The sequence below is a fragment of the Saccopteryx bilineata genome, chromosome 6 (assembly GCF_036850765.1).
Source record: "Saccopteryx bilineata isolate mSacBil1 chromosome 6, mSacBil1_pri_phased_curated, whole genome shotgun sequence".
Taxonomy (NCBI): Eukaryota; Metazoa; Chordata; class Mammalia; order Chiroptera; family Emballonuridae; genus Saccopteryx; species Saccopteryx bilineata.
This window is the reverse complement of record NC_089495.1, coordinates 125396632-125418607: the sequence shown is the minus strand read 5'-3', so window position 1 is coordinate 125418607 and position 21976 is coordinate 125396632. Positions and strand designations below refer to the sequence as shown.

Here is a 21976-nt window from a genome sequence, read left to right as displayed (position 1 = left end):
ACAAACTATAAGCGAGTAAACATATATATCATATTTAAAAACTTATTTGATATATGGGAGTTGATGCTTCCTGCTTCTCTCCTCTTCTCTCTCTCTCTCTCTCTCTTTCTCTCTCTCTCTCTCTCTCTCCTCCTTCTCTCCTCTCTAAAATGAATAAATAAAGTCTTAAAAAAAAAAAAAAAGGAAAAAAAAACTTATTTGACCAGCAGGGGGGTAAAAGCTAAGTTTTCATCTCCCGTGGCAGGCAGTTTATGTCTATAAATGAAAATGAATGGCGTGAGCCTGTTACTGAGAGCCAGATGAGCAGAAGTAGCTGAGAGTGCTTCCTCATTGGAGCAGGATTTAGGGTGGGGAGACTTGGGCAGGAAACTGTGGTTTTCTGTTTTAAGCCTAGGCATTGCTCTCTTTTCATATGACCTGTATGCATGTTATTTTTTTTAAGACTTTATTCAATTTTTTTTCAAAGGGGAGAGAGAGAGAGAGAGAGAGTAAGAGAGAGAGAAGAGCAGGAAGCATCAACTCCCATATATGCCTTGACCAGGCAAGCCCAGGGTTTCAAACTGGTGACCTCAGTGTTCCAGGTCGATGCTTTATCTCACTGTGCCACCACAGGTCAGGCTGTTATTTTTGTTTGTATTTTTCTGAAGTTGGAAACGGGGAGGCAGTCAGACAGACTCCTGCATGCGCCAGACCAGGATCCACCCGGCATGCCCACCAGGGGGCGATGCTCTGTTGCAACCAGAGCCATTCTAGCGCCTGAGGCAGAGGCCATGGAGCCATCCTCAGCGCCTGGGCCAACTTTGCTCCAATGGAGCCTTGGCTGTGGGAGAGGAAGAGAGAGACAGAGAGGAAGGAGAGGGGGAGGGGTGGAGAAGCAGATGGGCGCTTCTCCTGTGTGCCCTGGCCGGGAATTGAACCTGGGACTCCTGCACGCCAGGCCGACGCTCTACCACTGAGCCAACCGGCCAGGGCCTGTTATTTTGTTTAAAGGAAAAACGAGACACAAGTGATGAGAGATGAGGGTCAGGAGGGGCAGATTAAGGTGGGTCTTGAAACCAGGATGAGGAGCTGAGGCTTGATAGGCAGATGAAGGGGCCCCTGAAGAGTTTGAAGTGGCTCCCAATCTCTCATCTCAGTGTGGTCCCCCCCCCTGCTGTCTGCTTGAGCGCAGCAGGACTGTGAGTTCTCAGTGTTGTCTCCCTGCCCTGTAGCTGAACCCTCTGACAAAGCTCCTGTTCTGTAGCCTCTCTCTACAGCTTCCTTGTCCGGCAGGCCTGGCAGTGCTGAGGACTGCTCCCTCTTGCGGGCCCTGGGGGCTCAATCACTCCTGTTGGTCTCTCTAAACCCTGCCCTCGCTTTGACAGTCCCTTTCCTGACTCTCCAGACTCCCACTCTGTGTGCATGTCTCTCCTTGGGCTTAGGATGGAAAAACTTTCCCCAGAATGTTGTGTGATTGATTGCATGAAGTTTTCTTCTAGCATCATTTTAAACCATTAAATCATCTCCTCCCCCCACCAGAAGGGGTGCTGCCAGGGTAAGGGATTGAGGCTATTTGAGGTATTTTATTAATTGAAAATAAAATGTCTTAAGTCAGAACACCTGCCTCCAAACAGCCTCCTGTATGACTTCAGTATGAAGAGCTGTTAAGTGTTTTCTTCCATTTGGTTGGTTTAGTGCTTACTGCAGGCTGGGGCCTGTTTCTGTCACCTGTTTCGTTACTCAGGCACTCCAAGGCCTGGGCGCTGTCTGGCTTTGTACCTCACTGTTGTTTTCTTGTTGCTTGTGTACAGCTGCATTACACTCTTCCTTTACCACGCTCTGTAAGGACTGCTGCTCCAGGCCAGCCTGTGAGGCTGATGGCTTGGTTCAGGTTGCTAGGGCAGCCCCACTTTGTGCCTGTTGGCAGATATCATTCTGAATAGCACCCGCTTTCAGTCTCAAAAATTTCCCCATATGGATGATGAACTATGCAGTCACTTTCCTTATGAGTGAGTCAGGCATATAATTTGGTGCTTCAAATTTCTGTTTGAAGGAATTGAAGTCATGCCTCTTTGTTCATCGCCTCTTTTTTTTTTTTTTTAACAAATAGTGTTGTGTTGCGCTAGTTGTGGGACCATAGAAATCACATGGAAGACAGTGGGCTAGGTGTGCGCTGCTGTGCTCCCAGTTTTAAGGCCTCAGTGGCAGCTCTTCTGCCAGTGGCTTATAGGAGCCAGACAGAAACCTGTCCTGAAGGCTGGTGGGGGTGGCCCGGCATGCACAGCCAGCAGTGAGGCCTAGGTGACCATTAAGAGTCCGTTTAAGTAACAAAGAATGTAAAGGACCTATATAATGAAAACTACAAAGCATTGTTAAAGGAAATCGAAAAAGATACAATGAGATGGAAGAATATTCCTTGTTCTTGGATAGGAAGAATAAATATAATCAAAATGGCCATATTACCCAAAGCAATTTATAAATTTAATGCAATTTCCATCAAAATTCCTATGACATTTTTTAAAGAAATGGAACAAAAAATCATCAGATTTATATGGAACTATAAAAAGCCCTGAATAGCCAAAGCAATCCTAAGGAAAAAGAATGAAGCTGGGGGCATTACAATACCTTACTTCAAACTATATTATAGGGCCACGACAATCAAAACAGCATGGTATTGGCAGAAAAATAGACACTCAGACCAATGGAACAGAATAGAAAGTCCAGAAATAAAACCACATATATATGGTCAAAGAATTTTTGATAAAGAGGCCAACAACACACAATGGAGAAAAGAAAGCCTCTTCAACAAATGGTGCTGGGAAAACTGGAAAGCCACATGCAAAAGAATGAAACTCGACTACAGCTTGTCCCCTTGTACGAAAATTAATTTAAAATGGATCAAAGACCTAAATATAAGACCTGAAACAATAAAGTACGTAGAAGAAGACATAGGTACTAAACTCATGGACCTGGGTTTTAAAGAACATTTTATGAATTTGACTCCAAAGGCAAGAGAAGTGAAGGCAAAGATAAATGAATGGGACTACATCAGACTAAAAAGTTTTTGCTCAGCAAGAGAAACTGACAACAAAATAAACAGACAGCCAACTAAATGGGAAATGATATTTTCAAACAACAGCTCAGATAAGGGCCTAATATCCAAAATATACAAAGAACTCATAAAACTCAACAACAAACAAATAAACAATCCAATAAAAAAATGGGAAGAGGACATGAACAGACACTTCGCCCAGGAAGAAGTACAAATGGCCAACAGATATATGAAAAGATACTCATCTTCATTAGTTATTAGAGAAATGTAAATCAAAACTACAATGAGATACCACCTCACACCTGTTAGATTAGCTATTATCAACAAGACAGGTAATAGCAAATGTTGGAGAGGCTGTGGAGAAAAAGGAACCCTCATTCACTGTTGGTGGGAATGCAAAGTAGTACAACCATTATGGAAGAAAGTATGGTGGTTCCTCAAAAAACTGAAAATAGAACTACCTTATGACCCAGCAATCCCTCTACTGGGTATATACCCCCAAAACTCAGAAACATTGATACGTAAAGACACATGCAGCCCCATGTTCATTGCAGCATTGTTCACAGTGGCCAGGACATGGAAACAACCAAAAAGCCCTTCAATAGAAGACTGGATAAAGAAGATGTGGCACATATACACTATGTAATACTACTCAGCCATAAGAAATGATGACATCGGATCATTTACAACAACAAGGATGGACCTTGATAACATTATATGAAGTGAAATAAGTAAATTAGAAAAAAACAAGAACTGCATGATTCCATACATTGGTGGGACATAAAAATGAGACTAAGAGACATGGACAAGAGTGTGGTTGTTACCGGGGGTGGGGGGGGGGAGGGGGTGCGGGAGGGAAGGAGGGAGAGGGGAAGGGGCGGGAGGGAGGGGCACAAAGTAAACTAGATAGAGGGTGACTTTGGGTGATGGGTATGCAACATAATTGAATGACAAGATAACCTGGACATGTTTTCTTTGAATATATGTACCCTGATTTATTGATGTCACCCCATTAACATTAATAAAAATTTATTTATAAAAAAAAGGTAAACACTAAGAAAAAAAAAAGATGCTCAACATCATTATTCACTAGGAAAATGCAAATTAAAACCACAAATAGAGATAACTAGAGATAATATATAGTTACTGGAATGACTAAAATTAAAATAATAACATCAAATGATAGGACTGGAGCTACCAAACTTTAATATATTGCTAATGGGAATGTAAAATGACATAATCACTTTGGAAAACAGCTTAAATTATACATTTAAAATTGGTAAGCTCTATATGTTATTTATACCTTAATAAAGCTGAGTTTAGAAAATAAAAAAAATTACAAAGTCCGTTTTGAGGATGTGAACTGGGTGCTATCACAGGAGGGCAGCAGGAGTGGTGGGACAGAGGGGATGGGCTGCGACTGGATGGATTGATAGGCCGGCCACGCAGTGTGGGGGCCTTTTCTGAAGCTGCATTCTCCTCCCAGCCCATGTTGCAGCCTCAGGCTCCACCAAGACCCCATTCACACCCCATGTGGACTCCACTGGCAAGTCCTGGGCTCCGCCTTAAAGCAGACAGCACTTAAATCTGACCACTCCCTGCTCAAGCCACAGGCTGTCAGGTATAACAGCCTCCTTGCTTGACTCCCACACCTGCCCTTCTTTCTGCCCATAGTCTGTTCTTTCCCGGCAGCTGGGGAAGTCATGTTGTGCCAAACCTTGCAGCCACTACCCAGCTCACCTACCATGAAAACCAGAGTCCTTAGAACAGCCTCCATGCCTCCTCATTCTCCCTCATTCTCCCCTTGTGTTCTCTGCTCCAGCCACGCTGGCCTCAGGAGCCCCATCCGTGACCATGCACCCCCCACCCCGCCTCCAAGAAGCATTTATCATCCGACATCCTGTGCATTTACTTCTTGCTTCCCACCCTTCCCTACCCTCCCAGCTTCCAAGGGGCATAAATGCTGTGAGGGTAGGTGTGGGCTCTGCTGTCTCCAGTACACAGAGCTCAGGTGCCCAGGAATGCTGAATGAAGTGAGTGAGGACAAGGTTAGGGTCTCACAGAAACATCAAACTTCTCTAAGACAAAAGATAGAGCTGACATTAAAACAAGTTGCAGTTGTGAGAGAAATATTTGCAACCTGTTGATTAGTCATCTCCAAAAAGGTAAGAAAAGAATAGCTGGAAAATGGGTGAAGGATATGAACAAGCAACTCACAAAAGAGGAAGTACCTGGAACTTATAAAAAGGTCCTCAGCATCCGTGTCACCAGGCAGTGCACACTGGACAAGGAAAAGGCATGGTCACCGGTGAGCTGGCAGAAACCAGGGGCATGTGTGGGCGGTGCAGCCTGTGGCAGTCCTAAGAGCCCTGAGCACACAGCTGCCATGGTGTCTGCTCACAGAAACACTCTGCCCCTTCCCAGTCAGCGGACAATGGAAGTGACCTCAGAGATCAGCCGTGATTGATGCCAGAGGGTTGACATGCTGATTTGGGAGTCATTCAACCTTGGTTTTGAAATGGAGCAGGCTGAGGCTTAACCTAGGACTCGTGGACTGAGGATGAGAAGGAGAAAGCATAACTGATTTTAGTGTGCAGAACCGAAAGTAGAGGGTTGGGTTTACATTAGTTACCTTTACAAAACAGTGGTTTTAAAAAAATACAGGGTGGGCAAAAGTAGACATACAGTTCTAGTACAAATAAATAACAATAAGTGAATAATGACACAAGAATAAAGTGTTTTGCATACTCACAATTGTAAACCTGCTTTTGCCCACCTCTGTATATGTGTGTATGTTTATGATTAGGTAAGAAGGAAAAGGTAGGTCAAGACCACTGCCCTTCAGGCACCTGTGGGCACCTTCAGCGTGTGACTGGAGGCAGTGCTGTAGTGTCGTGCTGTAGACCTCTGTGTTTCTGCTGTGATGAGGACCCAGGCCAGGACAGCCACTCCAGGCCCCATACACCTGCTGCAGTAGTCTGCATTGCTACCAGGACCAACAGGAGGAACCACTAGGGGGTGGGCCCTGCAGCCAGACTCAGGGTTGAATGCTGGACAAGCTGTGTGAGGTCTCTGAGTCTCAGTGTCCTCATCTGGGAATGGGGCTGAACATAGTAACACTTGCTCCATGGGGTGCTGCTGTCAGGGCTGGCTGAGCTGGGCTGGTTGGGCCAGCACAAAGTGAGAGCTCAAGGAGGGCTCTTGACATGGTGATGTCCCGCTGCTAGCTGTCACTTGTAAGTGACCATGTGGGAAGCTGTATCTAGGTCCAGCAGTTCTGCTTCTAGGGGTGTTTGCTAAGGAAGAGTGAGAGACAAGATTGGTAGAAAATTGAAGCCACTTAAAAGTCTCCCAGTAGGAGAATGCTTAAACTTTACATCTACTGCATGAGTTATGAACAGTGTGTAGATGTCTGTTTTTTGTTTGTTTGTTTGTTTTTTATTTGTTTTTTTACAGGGACAAAGAGAGTCAGAGAGAGGTTTAGATAGGGACAGACAGGAACAGAGAGAGGTGAGAAGCATCAATCATCAGTTTTTTGTTGCAACACCTTAGTTGTTCATTGATTGCTTTCTCATATGTGCCTTGATCATGGGCCTTCAGCAGACTGAGCAACCCCTTGCTCCAGCCAGCAACCTTGGGTCCAAGCTGATGAGCTTTTGCTCAAACCAGATGAGCCTGCGCTCAAGCTGGCAACCTCGGGATCTCGAACCTGGGTCTTCCGCATCCCAGTCCGACGCTCTGTCCACTGCGCCACCGCCTGGTCTGGCTGTAGATGTCAGTTAACAGTCATGGAAAATGTTTTTGGAACAGTTGCTGGTGGTAAAAGAACATATAAAATATCCAACTCGCCTGACCTGTGGTGGCGCAGTGGATAAAGCATTGACTTGGAACACTGAGGTCGCCTGTTCAAAACCCTGGGCTTACTACTCAGCCATAAGAAATGATGACATCGGATCATTTACAATAACATGGATGGACCTTGACAACACTATACGGAGTGAAATAAGTAAATCAGAAAAAAAAAAAACTAAGATGAATCCATACATAGAAGGGACATAAAAATGAGACTCAGAGACATGAACAAGAATGTGATGGCAACAGGGGCGGGAGGTTGGGGGAGGGGGGAGGGGGTGAAGAAGGAGAGAGGGGTTAGGGGAGGGGAGGGTCACAAAGTAAACCAGATAGAAGATGACAGAAGACAATTTAACTTTGGGGGAGGGGTATACAGCACAATCAAATGTCAAAATAATCTAGAGATATTTTCTCTCAACATATGTACCCTGATTTATCAATGTCACTGCATTAAATTTAATTAAAACAAAAAACAAAAAAAAAACAAACAAAAAAACAAAACCCTGGGCTTGCCTGGTCAAGGCACATATGGGAGTTGATGCTTCTTGCTCTTCCCCCCTTCTCTCTCTCTCTCTCTCTCTCTCTCTCTCTCTCTTTCTCTCTTCTCTAAAATGAATAAATAAAAATAATTAAAGAAAAATCCAACTCTGTCGGTAAACATATATTTATAATTCTCGATGTATTTATATGTTTATGTACTGATCTTGAGGTAATATAAATATATCTAATAAGAAATGTATCATATATTTGTATGGTTATTATATGTGTTCTGTATAAGAGAGCTATAGGAGGTATATAGTGAGACATAAATATACACATGAAAGAGAGGATGGTAATATAATAAATAACAAAAGTCTGGAAGCCTTGATTGTCCCTGGATGGCAGGAGGAAGTTTCCCATTACTGTTAACTGATCTCAGCAATGAGTGTGGATCATGGGTAATGAAAGTGTATAGAGTCTTTTGGTGGAGCTCAAGAGACAATAGAATGGGGATAAAATCGAACTCATTGGGAGACTTGCCCTCGGATCTCTCTCTTTTTCTTTGCCACAAAATCCTTTGCCTTCTGCTTTTAGCCTGTGACTTTATGACTCTAGCCCAGTGATATGGTTTCTTAGTCATTATCTTGGAAAATGAGCTATATTACCGCATTTGAGCACCAGGGTTTTTTTTTTGAGATTCCATTCTGAGAAAGTACTTGGAGAGTGAAGAGAGAGAGGACAGCCAGCTCTGTCTGCTGCTTTGGTTGACTCTGAGAAAGGCCAGGTTGTGGCTGTTAAGACTTGCTGGCCTTCAGCCTAGGCTGCTTATAGGAAGGAGAGGGTTAACTTCTAGGAAGCAACTTGAACTTGACTTCAGGAACTGGGTGTTGGCAGTAAACAGTGAGGTTGCTTCTGTGGCTGGAGGCTGATTGGTCCAGGAGTGCAGCCAGGGACTTCCTGGGTTTAGGAAGCAGCTGAGTTGTTCTGGTGGCCAGACAAGCTACAGGTAGTCCTGGCCTCCCCAGTGCCACCTCCCAGGGAAGCTTTGCTGTGTTCTTAGAGAACTAACTGAGCAACCTTCAGGGTCTTGCTGTGACGGGGGAAAACAAAAGATGGTCCTGAAAACCGAGGAGGAGGATGGTGAGTCCAGTCTTGGCGTGAGTGTGCAGAGTGGAGTTTAAGTGTTTCTTTTCATCAGGACGTGAACTCCTGTGACAACAGTCTCACTGCCTTTGGAACGAGTAGCTGCCCAGGCTGCTCTTTGTCTTACTGTGTTCAGGAGGAAGGCTGAATCTGAGACTGAGGAGTGCGCGCGTGCGTGCGTGCGTGTGTGTGTGTGTGTGTGTGTGTGTGTGTGTGTGTGTTTAAACTAAAGAAGTGCCTCCTGCCTGCTCTTTGCTTGGGTGCTCCTGGGGAGGGGAGCAGGCGCTCTGACTCGGTGATTGTGCCTGGACTTCCTGCATCTGAGGAACATTCGGTCAGAAGCTCTGGGGTTCGCACTTCTGTCCAGAGTGAAAAATAGACATTAGAGACCGGTTTGAAAGCACTGAGTTCAGGATAAATTATATCTGTTTTTCTTAAATAAAATGGAGCAAAGGGGACATAATATAGTCGTTAGTCGGAGCTTCCTCCTTTGGTTGGTAGTAAAGACAATTGAACTTCCTTTGTCTCCACACCCACACTGTAAACATGACACCATAGTTAGTGTGATGAGTTCTGTGCCTTATGAATCCCCAAGCAGAGGCCAGGCTTCCCAGCGGCCTGCAGTCCCAGGGATGTGTGTGTGGCTGTGTGTGCTTTGTTTTGGTGCCGTCACCTGGTGGAGGTGCTTTCATGCCATAAGACAGCTAAGTATGGACTGATTTGGAGCCAGTAGTGAATGAGATGAGTAAATTTGAAATAAATGTTAGGCTGTATTTCAGATTGGATTTTGTGAAAGTTACAGTAAACTTTGGATTTTTTAAAATGTTTTTTCTTACCTGGTTCACTCTAAAACAAGTTTTAAAGTCTCACTTCTGAATTATCTGGGGCCATATCTGTGCAGTAATTTGAAAAACTGTACTATGTGTGAAAGCTGTACCAATTGGGGGAAGGGCGTACTCGTGTTTATAATACTTTGCATTTGATGATGGGAGAATAATAGAGGAAATTCTAGGTCAGGGCTGAACAGTCCGTGTGGGAGGTTTTGTATCTGAAAGGTGAGTCCACATTGGCCAAGGTCTCTAGTTCAGAAGGTAACACTTTTGAGAGAAGAGGACATTACACACTTGTTATTGATGGTGCTGGGATAGTAGGGATGACCATGCCCTTCTGAGTGAGCTGGGATAATAGGTGTGATTGCCAGACCCATCACAGAGGTGCTTTCCAGTGGTCACTTCAGAGTCTGAATCCGGGGCCCCATGCCGTGGGCCTCTAGCTGCCCTAGAGGGTGTAAAATTCAATATCAGCTGCTCTGTGTGCACTCAGCCCAGTGGTAGGGGTGGAGTGCCCTTTTAGGGCAGGATTAATGGGCACCTTTGCTTTGAATAAGGAAAATTCAGAAGTGGGCAGAAAATTTTTTCTCTCCTGGGAGTGTTTATGCCTGTTCCCCTTGACCCAGTGCTAAAATTGATGCCCCCTTGTTTAGGTGTGATGCAGATCTGGTGTTCAGGCAGACGTGAAAGTGGAGGGTGGCATGGGCTTTCCTCGGCAGGTCCCGAAGACCCCAGGGGAGGAAGAGCTAAGCATCAGCCTTATGCCCTCCACAGAGCTGCTTTTACTAGTTATGTTACCCAGAGGGCACACCTGATAAAGGGGAAGTGGGGGGTTTTGAAATAAAAAATGTCAGATCCTCTCCTGCTGCACTAAATTAACCCACAGCCCTTAAATGACAAATGTTACTCTTTGCCTCTGTCATTCCCTGGTGCGTGCTCTCATCACTTCCCATGCCAGTGCCATGCAGTTGTCTGAGTGAGGACTGATCACGTCCTGAATTGGGCACTGTTGTCTTCACTGCCCAAGGTGGGTTTCAGTTATTCATCCTTACTTTTTTAGTGCTTGGTCCCCCTTCACTGGCCTTTGAACCTTCTCTTTGGGGTGGAATCCAATCTCTTTGCTGTGTGACACGAGGACCTCCTAGGCACACACTGGGCTTTCTTCCAAGTGCCATCCCAGTCCCCACGTCCCCTGGACCCTGACCTGACCTGACCTGACCTGGACATCAAGCCACTTCCCAGCCTCCTCGCCTCTCTTGGCATGTGCATCCACAGGGGCCTCTGCTTCTCCATTTGGGGAATTCATTCAGTGCTTCAAGTCCTGGCCCAGAGCCTTGATATCTCTGAAGCATCTTGGTGTCTGTCCCCAGGTGTCCCCTGAGTACTGGTCGTGCATGCAACTGTGGCAGTGTGGGCTGCAGCTGCAGGCTCCCTGCCTCCTGCTCTGGACTGCACATCTGCTTCGGGCAGGGAGCTGAGCTGTCTGCTCCAGGCACAGCTGTGCTATGCAGATGCCGGCAGAGCTGAGTGTACTGGGTAGGACTGTGACAGTGAGAAAGTGAAGGGCTGAGGACTCAGCCAGGGCCAGAGTTAGAGCTGGGTTCTGTCTCAGGAGCTTGTCTTAGTTTAGGTAGGTCATTTATGCCCATAGTTGGACTTCGTTGTAAAGCTCAAATAAAAATGGAAATGAAAAAAATCATTTTAAGCTACCATTTGAATATAGAATAGTATTATTTATAGGAAGATACTCCAAGTGGAATTAAGTGCTGTACCTTCCCACTAGGACACTGGGTTTTCAGGTGTGTCTGCAGTACTGCCCCCATGTTGACTCCCCACCTCCTCCGTCCTCTGGTTGCAGTCCTGGTGCGTGTGTCAGCTTCATGTGGGACAGGTAGCTGAGGCTGAGCTGGGTAGCACTATAACTATAAATTCATGTTCCCGTAGATAGTTCTCACACCCTTTCTGATGGGTTGAGTTTGTATTTTGCAAAAAAAACCCATTAGATCTTTATTTTTAAGCAGGACCGCTTGGCATTTGAGGCACACATCACAGCAGACCGGCATCACCATCTGCTGTGGCTGTGATCTGAATGTTCTAGGCTCTCTGTGGAGTACCCAGAGCTGTGCCTGTGGTGTTGTACAGAGGGCCAGACTGCCCTTTCTTCTTGATGAAGAAGGTGAGCAGAGAGAGGCCTGGGTCTGCCCCTTTGGGAAAGGCAGAGTTGTCCTAGGTGTTAAATAGGTTCTCATTGTTATGGTAGAGCATGGGGCTGGCTGCTGGTGGGCAGGACCAGAGTCTGGTAGACAGATGGGATGTGGAAGGGAGCAGGTGTGATTGAGAAGCTAGCTTTTGGAAAGAAAAGGCAGATGTTGTGGGTGCTGTTGGCAGGCACAGGTCTGGGGCCAGAAGCACTCTGTTGTCCTGCAGAGCAGTCAACTGAGGCGAGGACAAGGCTGTTGCTGAAGATCAGGTAGGAGGTGTTCAGACCTCAGACACAGAGACATGCCAGCTGCTGTGGCCCAGCCTCCTTGTGGCTCTGGAAATGTGTTTGTGGTGGCGACCGACAGAACCCACCTGCAGCTTGCTGCTGGGTACATCACAGGTGGAGGTTGGACTTTCTGGAACTTTTTAATAGCGTCTGTTGCTCACTTTTCCCTTGCAATTGACAACCTCCAAGGACACCTTTACTGAAGGTACATTGTTCTTGTCTCTGCTCAGTTGAGATTTCCTTTGTAGAAAAAGACTTTTGGCCTTCTCCTTTCTACCTTGTGGAAAGCTTAAACTTGTGAGGGATTCAGCTGGGTTTCATCTTGATGCTGGGACCATCACTAAATGAATGGAGTGTTTTAAAAGTGCCAGGTATGACCAGTCAGCTGTTCCAGGGGGAACCATCGCTGGGCTTCCAGAGGGACATCAGAGTCAGCCCGGAGCTGAAGTTAGAAAACACGGTTAAGATGTGGTGATATGCTCACAGCCTCATATGTTCTCCTGAGCACATGCTGTGTTTGGACGTTTAGTCTTAGGTGACACACTGGAGAAGAAGAAGCAGGAAAGTGAAGTCCTGCCATCCTCAATGCTGCGCTGCTTAGCACTCAGCCCCACTACGCTCATCCGTTTCTTAAAATAGGTTCTTGACTTGTGCTTGCTCTTCCTTACACTACAGAGAAATCACAGAAGCCTAACTTCTGACCTAAACAGATCATTGAGTTTTTTTGCTCAGTCAGTGGCTGTTTCTGCATCTCCCTTCTTCCTGGTGTCTGAAGTCTCTCCTCTTTTGTATTTTCTGTTAAGAGTTGAGGATTCTGGCCTGACCTGTGGTGGCGCAGTGGATAAAGCGTCGACCTGGAAATGCTGAGGTCGCCAGTTCGAAACCCTGGGCTTGCCTGGTCAAGGCACATATGGGAGTTGATGCTTCCTGCTCCCCCCCCCCCCTCTCTCTCTGTCTCTCTCTCTCCTCTCTAAAATGAATAAACAAAATTAAAAAAAAAATTAAAAAAAAAAAGAGTTGAGGATTCTGGTTCATGCAGCATCCCACATAGAAAACAGCAGCATACTGGGGTAACTCAGTAGGGTCCCCACAGAAGCATGATGGTGTAGCTCAGCAGGGACCCTGCTGGCATTGTACCAGGACTCGTGTGTTTCTTCCACAGTAGAAATACTTAGGTATCAGCTGAGTAAATGTTGTGGCATAAGTGGCTGATGGCACTTCCATATTTTCTCTGAATGGAAATTTCAACATAAAATTCTGCCTTGGTTGTGGATACAAATACAGTTGACTTTGAACAGCATGAAGATTAGGGGTGCTGACCCCACACAGCTGAAAATCCAAAGTGGATTGGTTCCAGGACCCCCTACAGATACCAAAGTCTGAGCATATTCAAGCTTCCTTTGTGAAATGGTATGGATCAGTGGTTGAAAGCCAGTGATCTGCCAGAAATTTTGTGCCGGTCCGCGAAAGAGTTAACCACCCAGATATTGTATAAAGATCAGATGAATGCACATGCATCCATGGATTCCCAACTGCAGATCGAAAACACTAAGTATTTATGAAAAATATCTGCATATAATGGACTCGTACAGTTTAAACCCTTGTTGTTTAAGGGTCAACTATATGCAGAGGGGTCCAGAATGAAGCGTCAGAGCCTCCACTTGCTCCCGCCCACATTTCTGTCTGAGCAGGAACCCTGTTGGTGGCTTCAAGGGCATCTGCAGCATCAGGGCCTTGGCAATGCTCTGCACTGTGTGTCTCCGCTGCCTTCCTGCTGTACCCAGTGTCTTAGGAGTCTTTCCAGGTTAGGTTCACAGACCACCTCCTTCTCTCTAGTGACCAAATAGTGTTTAAGTTGTTTTTGATTTTTGCAAATTTAGGAGTCTATCCATTGGGTAAATTCTTTTTTTTCTTTTTAAGATTTTATTTATTAATTTTACAGAGAAGAGAGGGTGAGGGGAGCTAGAAGTAGCAACTCATAGTTACTTCATTTTGGTTGTTCGTTGGTGGTTTGTCATAGGTGCCTTGACCGAGCAAGGCCAGGGTTTCAAACCGGCGACCTCAGCAATCCAGGTTAACAATCTACCCACTGCGCCACCACAGACTAGGCCATAGGATAAATTCTGAATGGGAGTGCTGAATGGAAGGGTATGTGCATGCTCAGTTTAGGTGCTGCGCAAAGGTTCTGCCTCGAACCCCATGCCCTTGACAAGGTCTGTGTTGTCAGATGTTTTCATTCTTGCTGGACTAATGGAAAACTGAGTGGTGTGCTCTTTTAAATCTGTGTTTGTTTAGTTCCAGAGAGCAAAAGCATCTCTCGTGTTTCTCTGTCCTGTTGGTCTCTGTGCTGCCATCTGTGTGTGAAGGACTGGAGCCTCTGCCCCCCCACGCTCTCTCCTGGTGGTTGGCCTTTAGCTCACAGAACTTTTATTTTCCATTCAGAAGCTTTTCATTTGACTGTCCAAGACTGTGACCATATTAATTTATTTTTTATTTTAGAATTTGTATGGTTTATTTTTTTACATTAAACTTTTTGATTTAGCTAGAATTAGTTTTGTTATCAGGTTGGCATGCAACTTAGTTTTCCCCTAACTGGTTAGCTAATTGCCCCACCATTGACTAAATATTATTATTCTTTATTTTTTATAAAATATTATTTATTTATTTATTTATTTATTTATTTATTTAAAGTGCCACGTGTTTGTTAAAAAGCATATCCTTTTCCAGCTTAAAACAAAGGTTTCATAAATAACTTTGGGTTTGTTCTCATAGACTCGGTATGGTTTTCTTAGACGAGAACTGCTTTGACACAAAAACAGAATTGTTCATGTTATGGCTGCTCCTTAAAAGACATCATCTGGGCTGCAGAGCCTGATTGTTTGGGGCAGGTCTGGTGACCCTGTCATGGTGACAAGGAAACTCCAGAGTCGGGGCCCACATTAGTAGGAGGAGGGGTACCTTCTCACACAGCAGTTTCCTAAGGTGCCAAGGTCAGAGAACCCTCATCTAGTTAGTGCAATGATTTATTTTGTTTTTCTTCTTGTTTATTTGGGACTTGCTTTAAAAACCTTATGTTTTATCCCTTATTAGTTAAAGGCAGTACTTCTCAGTGGTCTGCAGACAGTGTCCCTGTCTTGTGCTCTGGTTGTCGTCAGGGCTGTGTCCGTGGGGCCTGGGGTCCCAAATCTGTGTTTCAGAGTGCCCTTGCTGACCTTCGCCCCCTCTGAAGATGGACAGTCACCGCTCTCAGGCTGTCGTCATGTTTCTTGTCACCAGCCATTTTCCAGTGCTGTCCCAAGATCAGCCTGCCTCACTCACCCGAACCGGAATGGACTGGTCCGTAATGTTGAGCCTCTGGTTGGGACACAGCCATCACAGTGCCTGGAGAGGTGGCAGCAGTATGCTGAGTGGGAGGTACACCCTTTTAGAAAACGGCTGGATTATTCGTGAGGATAGTGGGGCCTGAGGCCTTGGAGGACAGAAGGCGCAGGGGGACTGTGTGAAGCAGTCTGGTCAGGTTGCAGCCTGCGGACATAGTATAGAGCAGGGGAAGGAGGTGGCCTTGTGCTTCGGGGTGACAGAGCAGCCTAATTTCCATAGATCCATCTATCTGCATCTTAAGTAAAGGTTAACATCACTGGGAAGCAGTCATCAGGTTTTTGCTGCTGACGGGGAGAGAGAATCCTGTGTACAAATGCTGGCGATGCATCCCCTCCCCCGCAGGAGGCCCGCGTGGGGGGATGTGGGGGAGCGGAGGAGGGGCGACCATAATTGCATTCATGGAAATGAGCCTGCAAGGAGCTGAGCAGCACGCACTCCAAGTGTCAGGCAGGCAACAGCCCTGTGCCCCACCGGCTCCGTGCACGCCGGCCTCCCTGCCAGTACTGGCTTCCTTTCCCTGGCTTCTGCTCCAGTTTCTGCTCCGCTTTATTTTCTCCACTGGGTGCTGTGGGAGCCCCTGGAGTCCGGGGCTGTGACTTGCAGTGCTGGTCTACCATGGGCTCCGAAGCGGACAGCTGCAACCTGCCCAGGCTTTGACGTTGCTGCCCGGGGCTGCCAGGACACTGGGGCTGCAGGAGAGAGGACTCACTGTGGGTAAGATGCGGGTGAATGGCGCCAGGAGCCCACAGTGTGGAGCATCGTATGAAGTGAGGGGACCCCACTCTGCTACCTGCCTGCCGCCTGTGCCTCCAGCGCCCAGCCAAGCTGCTGTGTGCAAGGCTGCCTTGTGGTTGCGCATTCTGCTCTGGCCTCCTAGGGATTTTCCATGAGTGCCTGAGAAATTCTCAAGCATGTAGAGAGGTTTCTTCTAGGCCTGAGATTTAGGAAACAAGCTGATAACCAGTGTCCATAGTACTGCTTCAGTGAGGCTAGACATAGAACGGCACAATGGTAAGGGGCATATTCAGGGTGGTTCTGTCCCCTTGGACCTGCAGGAGTTTGTTATTCTCTAAGGACTGGGGAACTTTGCCTGGGTGTGGGGAGCTCTCTTCCCAACAATGAACGTAGGAAAGGAGTTGGGGTGCATTTAATTTGATCCTAGGGGTCCGTTTCAGCTGTTAAACTAAGGGAGATGTGTCAGTGTGCAGGAAAATTTAGGGTTTTACAAAGGGCCAGCATGCATGTAGGGTTTAGGAACCAGGGTAAAGTCAGAAAGAACTGAGTCCCTAAACCCCCCTGAGCCTCTGTTTTTGGGGTGTAGGGGTGTGGTGGCACAACTGTGCAGCATGCCAGTGATCACAGCTGGCACGGGCCTGCCAGAGCCTCTGGAGGAAAGGGAGGAAGGGCACAGAAGATTTGGTGGCGGGAAGGGGGGCAGGGAATTCCCAGAGTTCCCTAAGAGCCAGGGACTCTGCTGTGGTCCCAGTTCTGGGGAGGCCAGAGGTAGAGCAGGGCTTTTGTTGCGCTGGGTCCTGCTGGGCTTCCAGCTCCTACAGTCCTTTCAGAAGCAGCTTGAGGACAGGCTGGACATTGGAGTGCTGGGAGGACAGGGCTGCCGAGTCCCAATGCAGCCCCGTGACCAGCACGGCCAGGTTTTAGAAAAGGTTGTGCTTTTAGAATTATTTTCTAGTTTAGCTTTTATTGAAAGCAGATGTTGTTTGTTTTTTTAAATCAAACATTTAGAGAAATTTTATAATTTAGTTTCTTTTACTACCTTAAAATTTGACCTCATTTCACATTGTTTAGCTGGTTAAATCATAAAGTTATGGCAATGAAGTCTTCAAGTTTTAGCATTTATGGATAAAATGTATTGATTCCCTTTTCTGTGTGAGGTAAAGTATAAACTCTCTGGTTCTTAGGAAACAGCTTACCGAGTTCTTTAATGGACATCCTCTCATTCAAGAAGGCTGGGATGGTGACATGCCCTGTCTGTGCTTAAGGAAACGGGCGGGGAGGTGGGTTCCCAAGGTCACAGAACTTCAGTTGGTGGAAACCCGGTGCAGGTGTACCCACCTCTTCACCCTGGGCAGCTGTCAGCAAAATGAACAAGGCCTGAGTTGTTGTGTTAGTGCTTAGGAAAGTTTTCCTTAAAAAATGCAGAATATGGTAATGAAATCTTTAATATACTTCTAGATGGGAGACTTGGTGGTTTATGTGTGGAAAGAATTTAAACTGGAAGAGTTTGAATATGTGTATTGACGTTTTGCTAGAAGGCACCCCTTTCTGACTGGGTTGGACATCAGTTATGCTAGCCACATGCTAATTTAACTCTTTCTGGTCATGTGTATAAGTTCTTTTAAAATCTCAGGCCATAAATTAGTGGTGAAACATTTCTTTTAAAGTGTTCTACACAAAGGTCAGATGATAGCTTCTTGGGAGAGGGACTACGGCAAGCAGAAAATCAGGAAGTCGGGATATTGCTGCTCATTTTTGTTTATTTATAATTAAAAAATACATCATCTCAAGTGCACAGTTTAGTAGTGTTAAAGACATTTACATTATTGTCCATCCATCTCTAGAACTTTTTTATCTTATAAAGTTGAAACTCTGTGCTCATTAAATAGTAACTCCCGCTCCCTCCCTACCGCCCAGCCCTTGGCACCCACCATCCTCTTCTGTCTCTGGATTTGAAGGCTCTAGGGACCTCATATGAGTGGAGTCACACAGTACTTGTTCCTTCTACACCTGGTTGATTTCACTCAGCATAATGGCCTCAAAGTTCATTCATGTTGTTAACAGGTGTCAGGATTTCCTTTCTTTTTGAGGCTGAATAATATGGTAGTACATTTTAGAAAGGATTGTGATGGCTTTGACTTAGTAGGAGGAAAAAGTTTGGTTTCCCAAAGTAAGCAGACTTTCCACAAAGGTGTAATGTGAACGGATCAGCACACTGTCAGCCACACATGTCACCGAGATTTGAGCTTCAGTCACATCCCTGTGCCATGTCTGTCACTGCTCCTGCACTGAGGTCTCGACAACTCTCTTCAGGCCTATGCTACATTTACATCTAGAGCTCTCAGCAATGTTAGCATAGCCTCTGTTTATGGCCTGTGTTGCCTGTTACCTGAAAGGCACTCTAAAATGTGGTTGCATTTTTACCTCTGTGCTATAGGCTGACCCATGTATTTCTAATGTTGGCATGAATCCAGGTATTTGTGAAGGTTTGCTGAATACGTATGTTTCTGAAGCCTGCGTTTTTTCTAGTCTTGAATTTTCACATTGTTAGTCACTGGGATTTCCTGGGAGACAAGATGTCTTACTCACAGGGCAGGGTAGGGTGAGGTAATGTAACAGTGTCCTCACTGATGTGAGGTCCAGCACCAAGCCATGTGACCCGCACTCACCACAGCTGGGACTTCTGTACTGACACACCCTTTGATCTTCCAGCCTGAGGATGGGGAGAAAGACTGTCTTCACTGTGTGGGTAATTTCTCAGATTTGCACTTGTGAGCCCAAAGGTGTTTACAAGTGGCCATTGTGCCCTCCAGAGCCAAAAATGTCTACAGAAGGCCTGGGGTAGACGGTGCTGCACTTGACTGCGCTGCCTGGTTTAGGTGAGCTGCTGGCTCAGGCTTGAGCTAGATTGTGTTCTCAGTCTCCTCAGATGCAGTTCAGTACAGGGTGCAGCACTCAAGCACAGGGTGTGGGACAGGCATCCCTGCTGGGCCGCTGGGGTGGGGCTGCTGAGCCTAGTGGTTCCCTTGTCTGGCTGCCTCTTCCACATGGTGAAATAGAGGGTTTTCTGGAGACTCAGCCTCACTTCTTAAAGCATGTCCTTATGATGCTGGTTTCAGTCTAGACCCTTACCCATTTTATAATGCTGGTGGCCACCGTCATGGCCAGGCAGATCCACACTGGATTCAGGCAGATGGTAGAGAAACTGCGGAGCTGGAAAGCGTTAGGGCCATTCCATTTAACAAAGTCTCACAACGGCAGACAAGCACACAGGCAGGGAAAAACCTCTTCTCTGGCATACAAACAGCAAAATGGCCCCTCACAATGGCAGAGCCCCATCTCTCTCGAGTGCAAGCACCCCATAGCCTTATATAGGCCATACACATGTGGCGCTGCTCCGCACCCAGGCACCAATCAGAAGTGCTTACAGCCGCCACGAGCAAGCCTAACACAGCTGCCCCACACCATTGAAAGGCAGAGGCTATTGGAAGGACGACAGTTGATGATCATGGTGACAGAAATAAGGCTAATGTGTCTCTTAAGGCTAGGCAGAGGGTCCTGCTGTGGCTGCTGACCTCTTGGCCCTAACATGTACCACTGACTCTTTCTGTTTAGGCCCCCTGGGAGGCAGGGGCACAGACTGTGCAGTCCGTTTGGGTTGGCATTGGCATGAACAGATAGAAGAACTGCATTTTCACTTGAACTTCCTGGCAGGTCACTGGGCACGTGCCCGTGGCACTGGAGGGAGAAGCTAGGCAGGAGCCCTGATTGCTGGCTGTGGTGCTGTCCTATTTATAGGCCGCCGGCAGGCCTGGATGGAGGGCCCTGTCCCTTTAAGACAGCCCTCCTTTGTATGCTCTGCGTGGGGCACATTTCAGCTCTGGGTTTCTGGCCACTGGTGAAATCTGCAGAGCAACATTTAAATAAAGAAATAGAAGCTTTCCTTGTGTGGCTTTTCTATTCACAGTTGAGCACAATGGCCCCTTGTTGTTTCAGGCACTTTAATCTCCTTCATTAAATTGGAGCCCTGCAAGGGAATGGTGAGGGGCCAATGCAGGCTGGTCCTGTGCTGTAAGCAGGACACCTTGTATATTAACCTTGTAAATGAGCTCCAGAGCCTGGCACCCTTCTGGCTCTGCTCATGTCCTCCTGCTCAGGCTGCTGCCCCCACAGCTACCATTCTTTCAGAAGGAGAGTTTAGCTGCCTTCCTGGCACAGATGTGAGGCTGCAGCATGTGGCAGCCGTTCAGGGAGGAGGAGCTGTTTGTTGCTCTGCCATCTAGCCCATCAGCCCATCTTCTGCAGTTTAACTCTTGTGGCCATACAGGAAAGCCACGGCATGGACGGATGCCCTTCCGAGGCCATGTGTTTTCCCAGGGGCCGGGGCAGAGTGGATGTGGTTGTCTGAGCCCCTGCTCCTGAATCTGTCCTGCTGCAGCCTCCAGGGTCCCTCACACACCAGCCAGGATGGCAGGTCTCCCACCTGGCTCTCCAGCCAGAGCTTGGACTCTGGGCTGTTAAATGAAAGTAAGCATTTTGTCTGTGGAATTTTTTTTTCCTGTGGAGAGTATGAGTGAAGATTTGATGTTGTATTAAGTTTATTTATTTTATTTATTTATTCATTTTTTCGAGAGGAGAGGGAGGGACAGAGGGAGAGAGAGAGAGGAGAGACAGAGAGAGAGAAGGGGGGAGGAGCTGGAAGCATCAACTCCCATATGTGCCTTGACCAGGCAAGCCCAGGGTTTCAAACTGGGGACCTCAGCATTTCCAGGTCAACGCTTTATCCACTGCGCCACCACAGGTCAGGCTGCATTAAGTTTAAGCAAAGAAAAATATGTTAAAATGTTGGGTTTCCCCCCTCATCTTAGAGCAAAATTCCATTAGAAAAAGAGATCTAATAACTGCTTTCTTGTTTTTTAAGTTTTTAGATGATTTTTTGAACCAAAGGGAAGCAGCATTGTGTGATTTAAGGTGACTGAGTGTGGAAGGGAAAAAGTGATACAAATCGTGGGTTGAGGTCAGGAACCTACATCAAGTAAATTCATGTCTTGTTTTTTCTAACTGCAGATTGGTGAGAAGTTTCTTCTGTCTGAACACTAGGTCATAGAATTCCCGTCTTTTCTAGTAACCATAGATGAACATTTTTATTTTTCACTTAAAAAATGCAATAGTACCTAACTCTGTTTTTTAAAGCAAACATTCAGAAGCTCATGCCCTGCCTTGTCATCCCCAGACCCACTCCCCAGAGCAGCCACTGTTGATCAACTTTCCCTGGTTGCTGGTCTTCAAGCAGGCGCTGCCAAGTTTGCATTAAATTTTAATATTCTTTTTTTTTTTTTTTTTTAATGTTACCAGTCATACTTTTAAAGATTTTATTTATTCATTATAGAGAGGAGACAGAGAGAGAGAAGGGGGGAGGAGCAGGAAGCATCAACTCCCATATGTGCCTTGACCAGGCAAGCCCAGGGTTTCGAACCGGCAACCTCAGTGTTTCCAGGTTGACGCTTTATCCACTGCGCCACCACAGGTCAGGCAAAATTTTAATATTCTTATATCACTGATTGTTCTGTCAAAGTCAAAGATCACCTCCTGACTTCCTCAGAAAGCTTACATCATTCCCTTCCTTCAAACTCTGGTGCATTTTGGTAGTTTATCACAATTTTAAGTTCCTTTCTTTTCCCCTTCGAAGCTCTGTAATTCCAGGGGCTGAGGCCAGTCAGGTTCACATTGGATTTGGCAGGCAGTAGAAAAACTGGAGCCAGAAAGGATTGGGCCATACCATTTAATAAAGTCTCACAACCGTGGACAAGCACACAGGCAGGGGAAACCACCTCTCAGGCAAACAAACAGCAAAATGGCCCCTCACAGTGGCAGACATGCAATCCGCACATCTGCAATCCCCAATCCCCCGTCTCTCTCGAGCACAAGCACCCACAGCCTTATTATATAGAGGCCGTGCACACGTGCCTCTGCCATGTGCTCACGCACTAATCAAGCGAAGTGCTTGCAGCTGGTACACCAGCGAGCAAGCCTAAC

General features: G+C 46.4%; 1 protein-coding gene across 6 annotated transcripts in view; it reads left to right on the top strand.

The window, feature by feature from the left end:
• Positions 1-21976, top strand: part of CYTH1 (cytohesin 1) — a 97650-nt gene that overhangs the window by 48189 nt on the left and 27485 nt on the right. Inside the window, exon 1 of one of the 6 annotated variants that reach the window (XM_066237628.1) lies at positions 8288-8503. The exons of 1 other annotated variant lie outside the window; for it this stretch is intronic. In XM_066237628.1, coding sequence (XP_066093725.1) covers positions 8476-8503 — 28 coding nt within the window. In that variant the 5' untranslated portion in view covers positions 8288-8475. Of the gene's footprint in view, positions 1-8287; positions 8504-15812; positions 15920-21976 lie in introns of those variants that run through there. 4 more of the 6 variants (XM_066237630.1, XM_066237631.1, XM_066237632.1 and 1 more) reach the window with 4 other exon arrangements.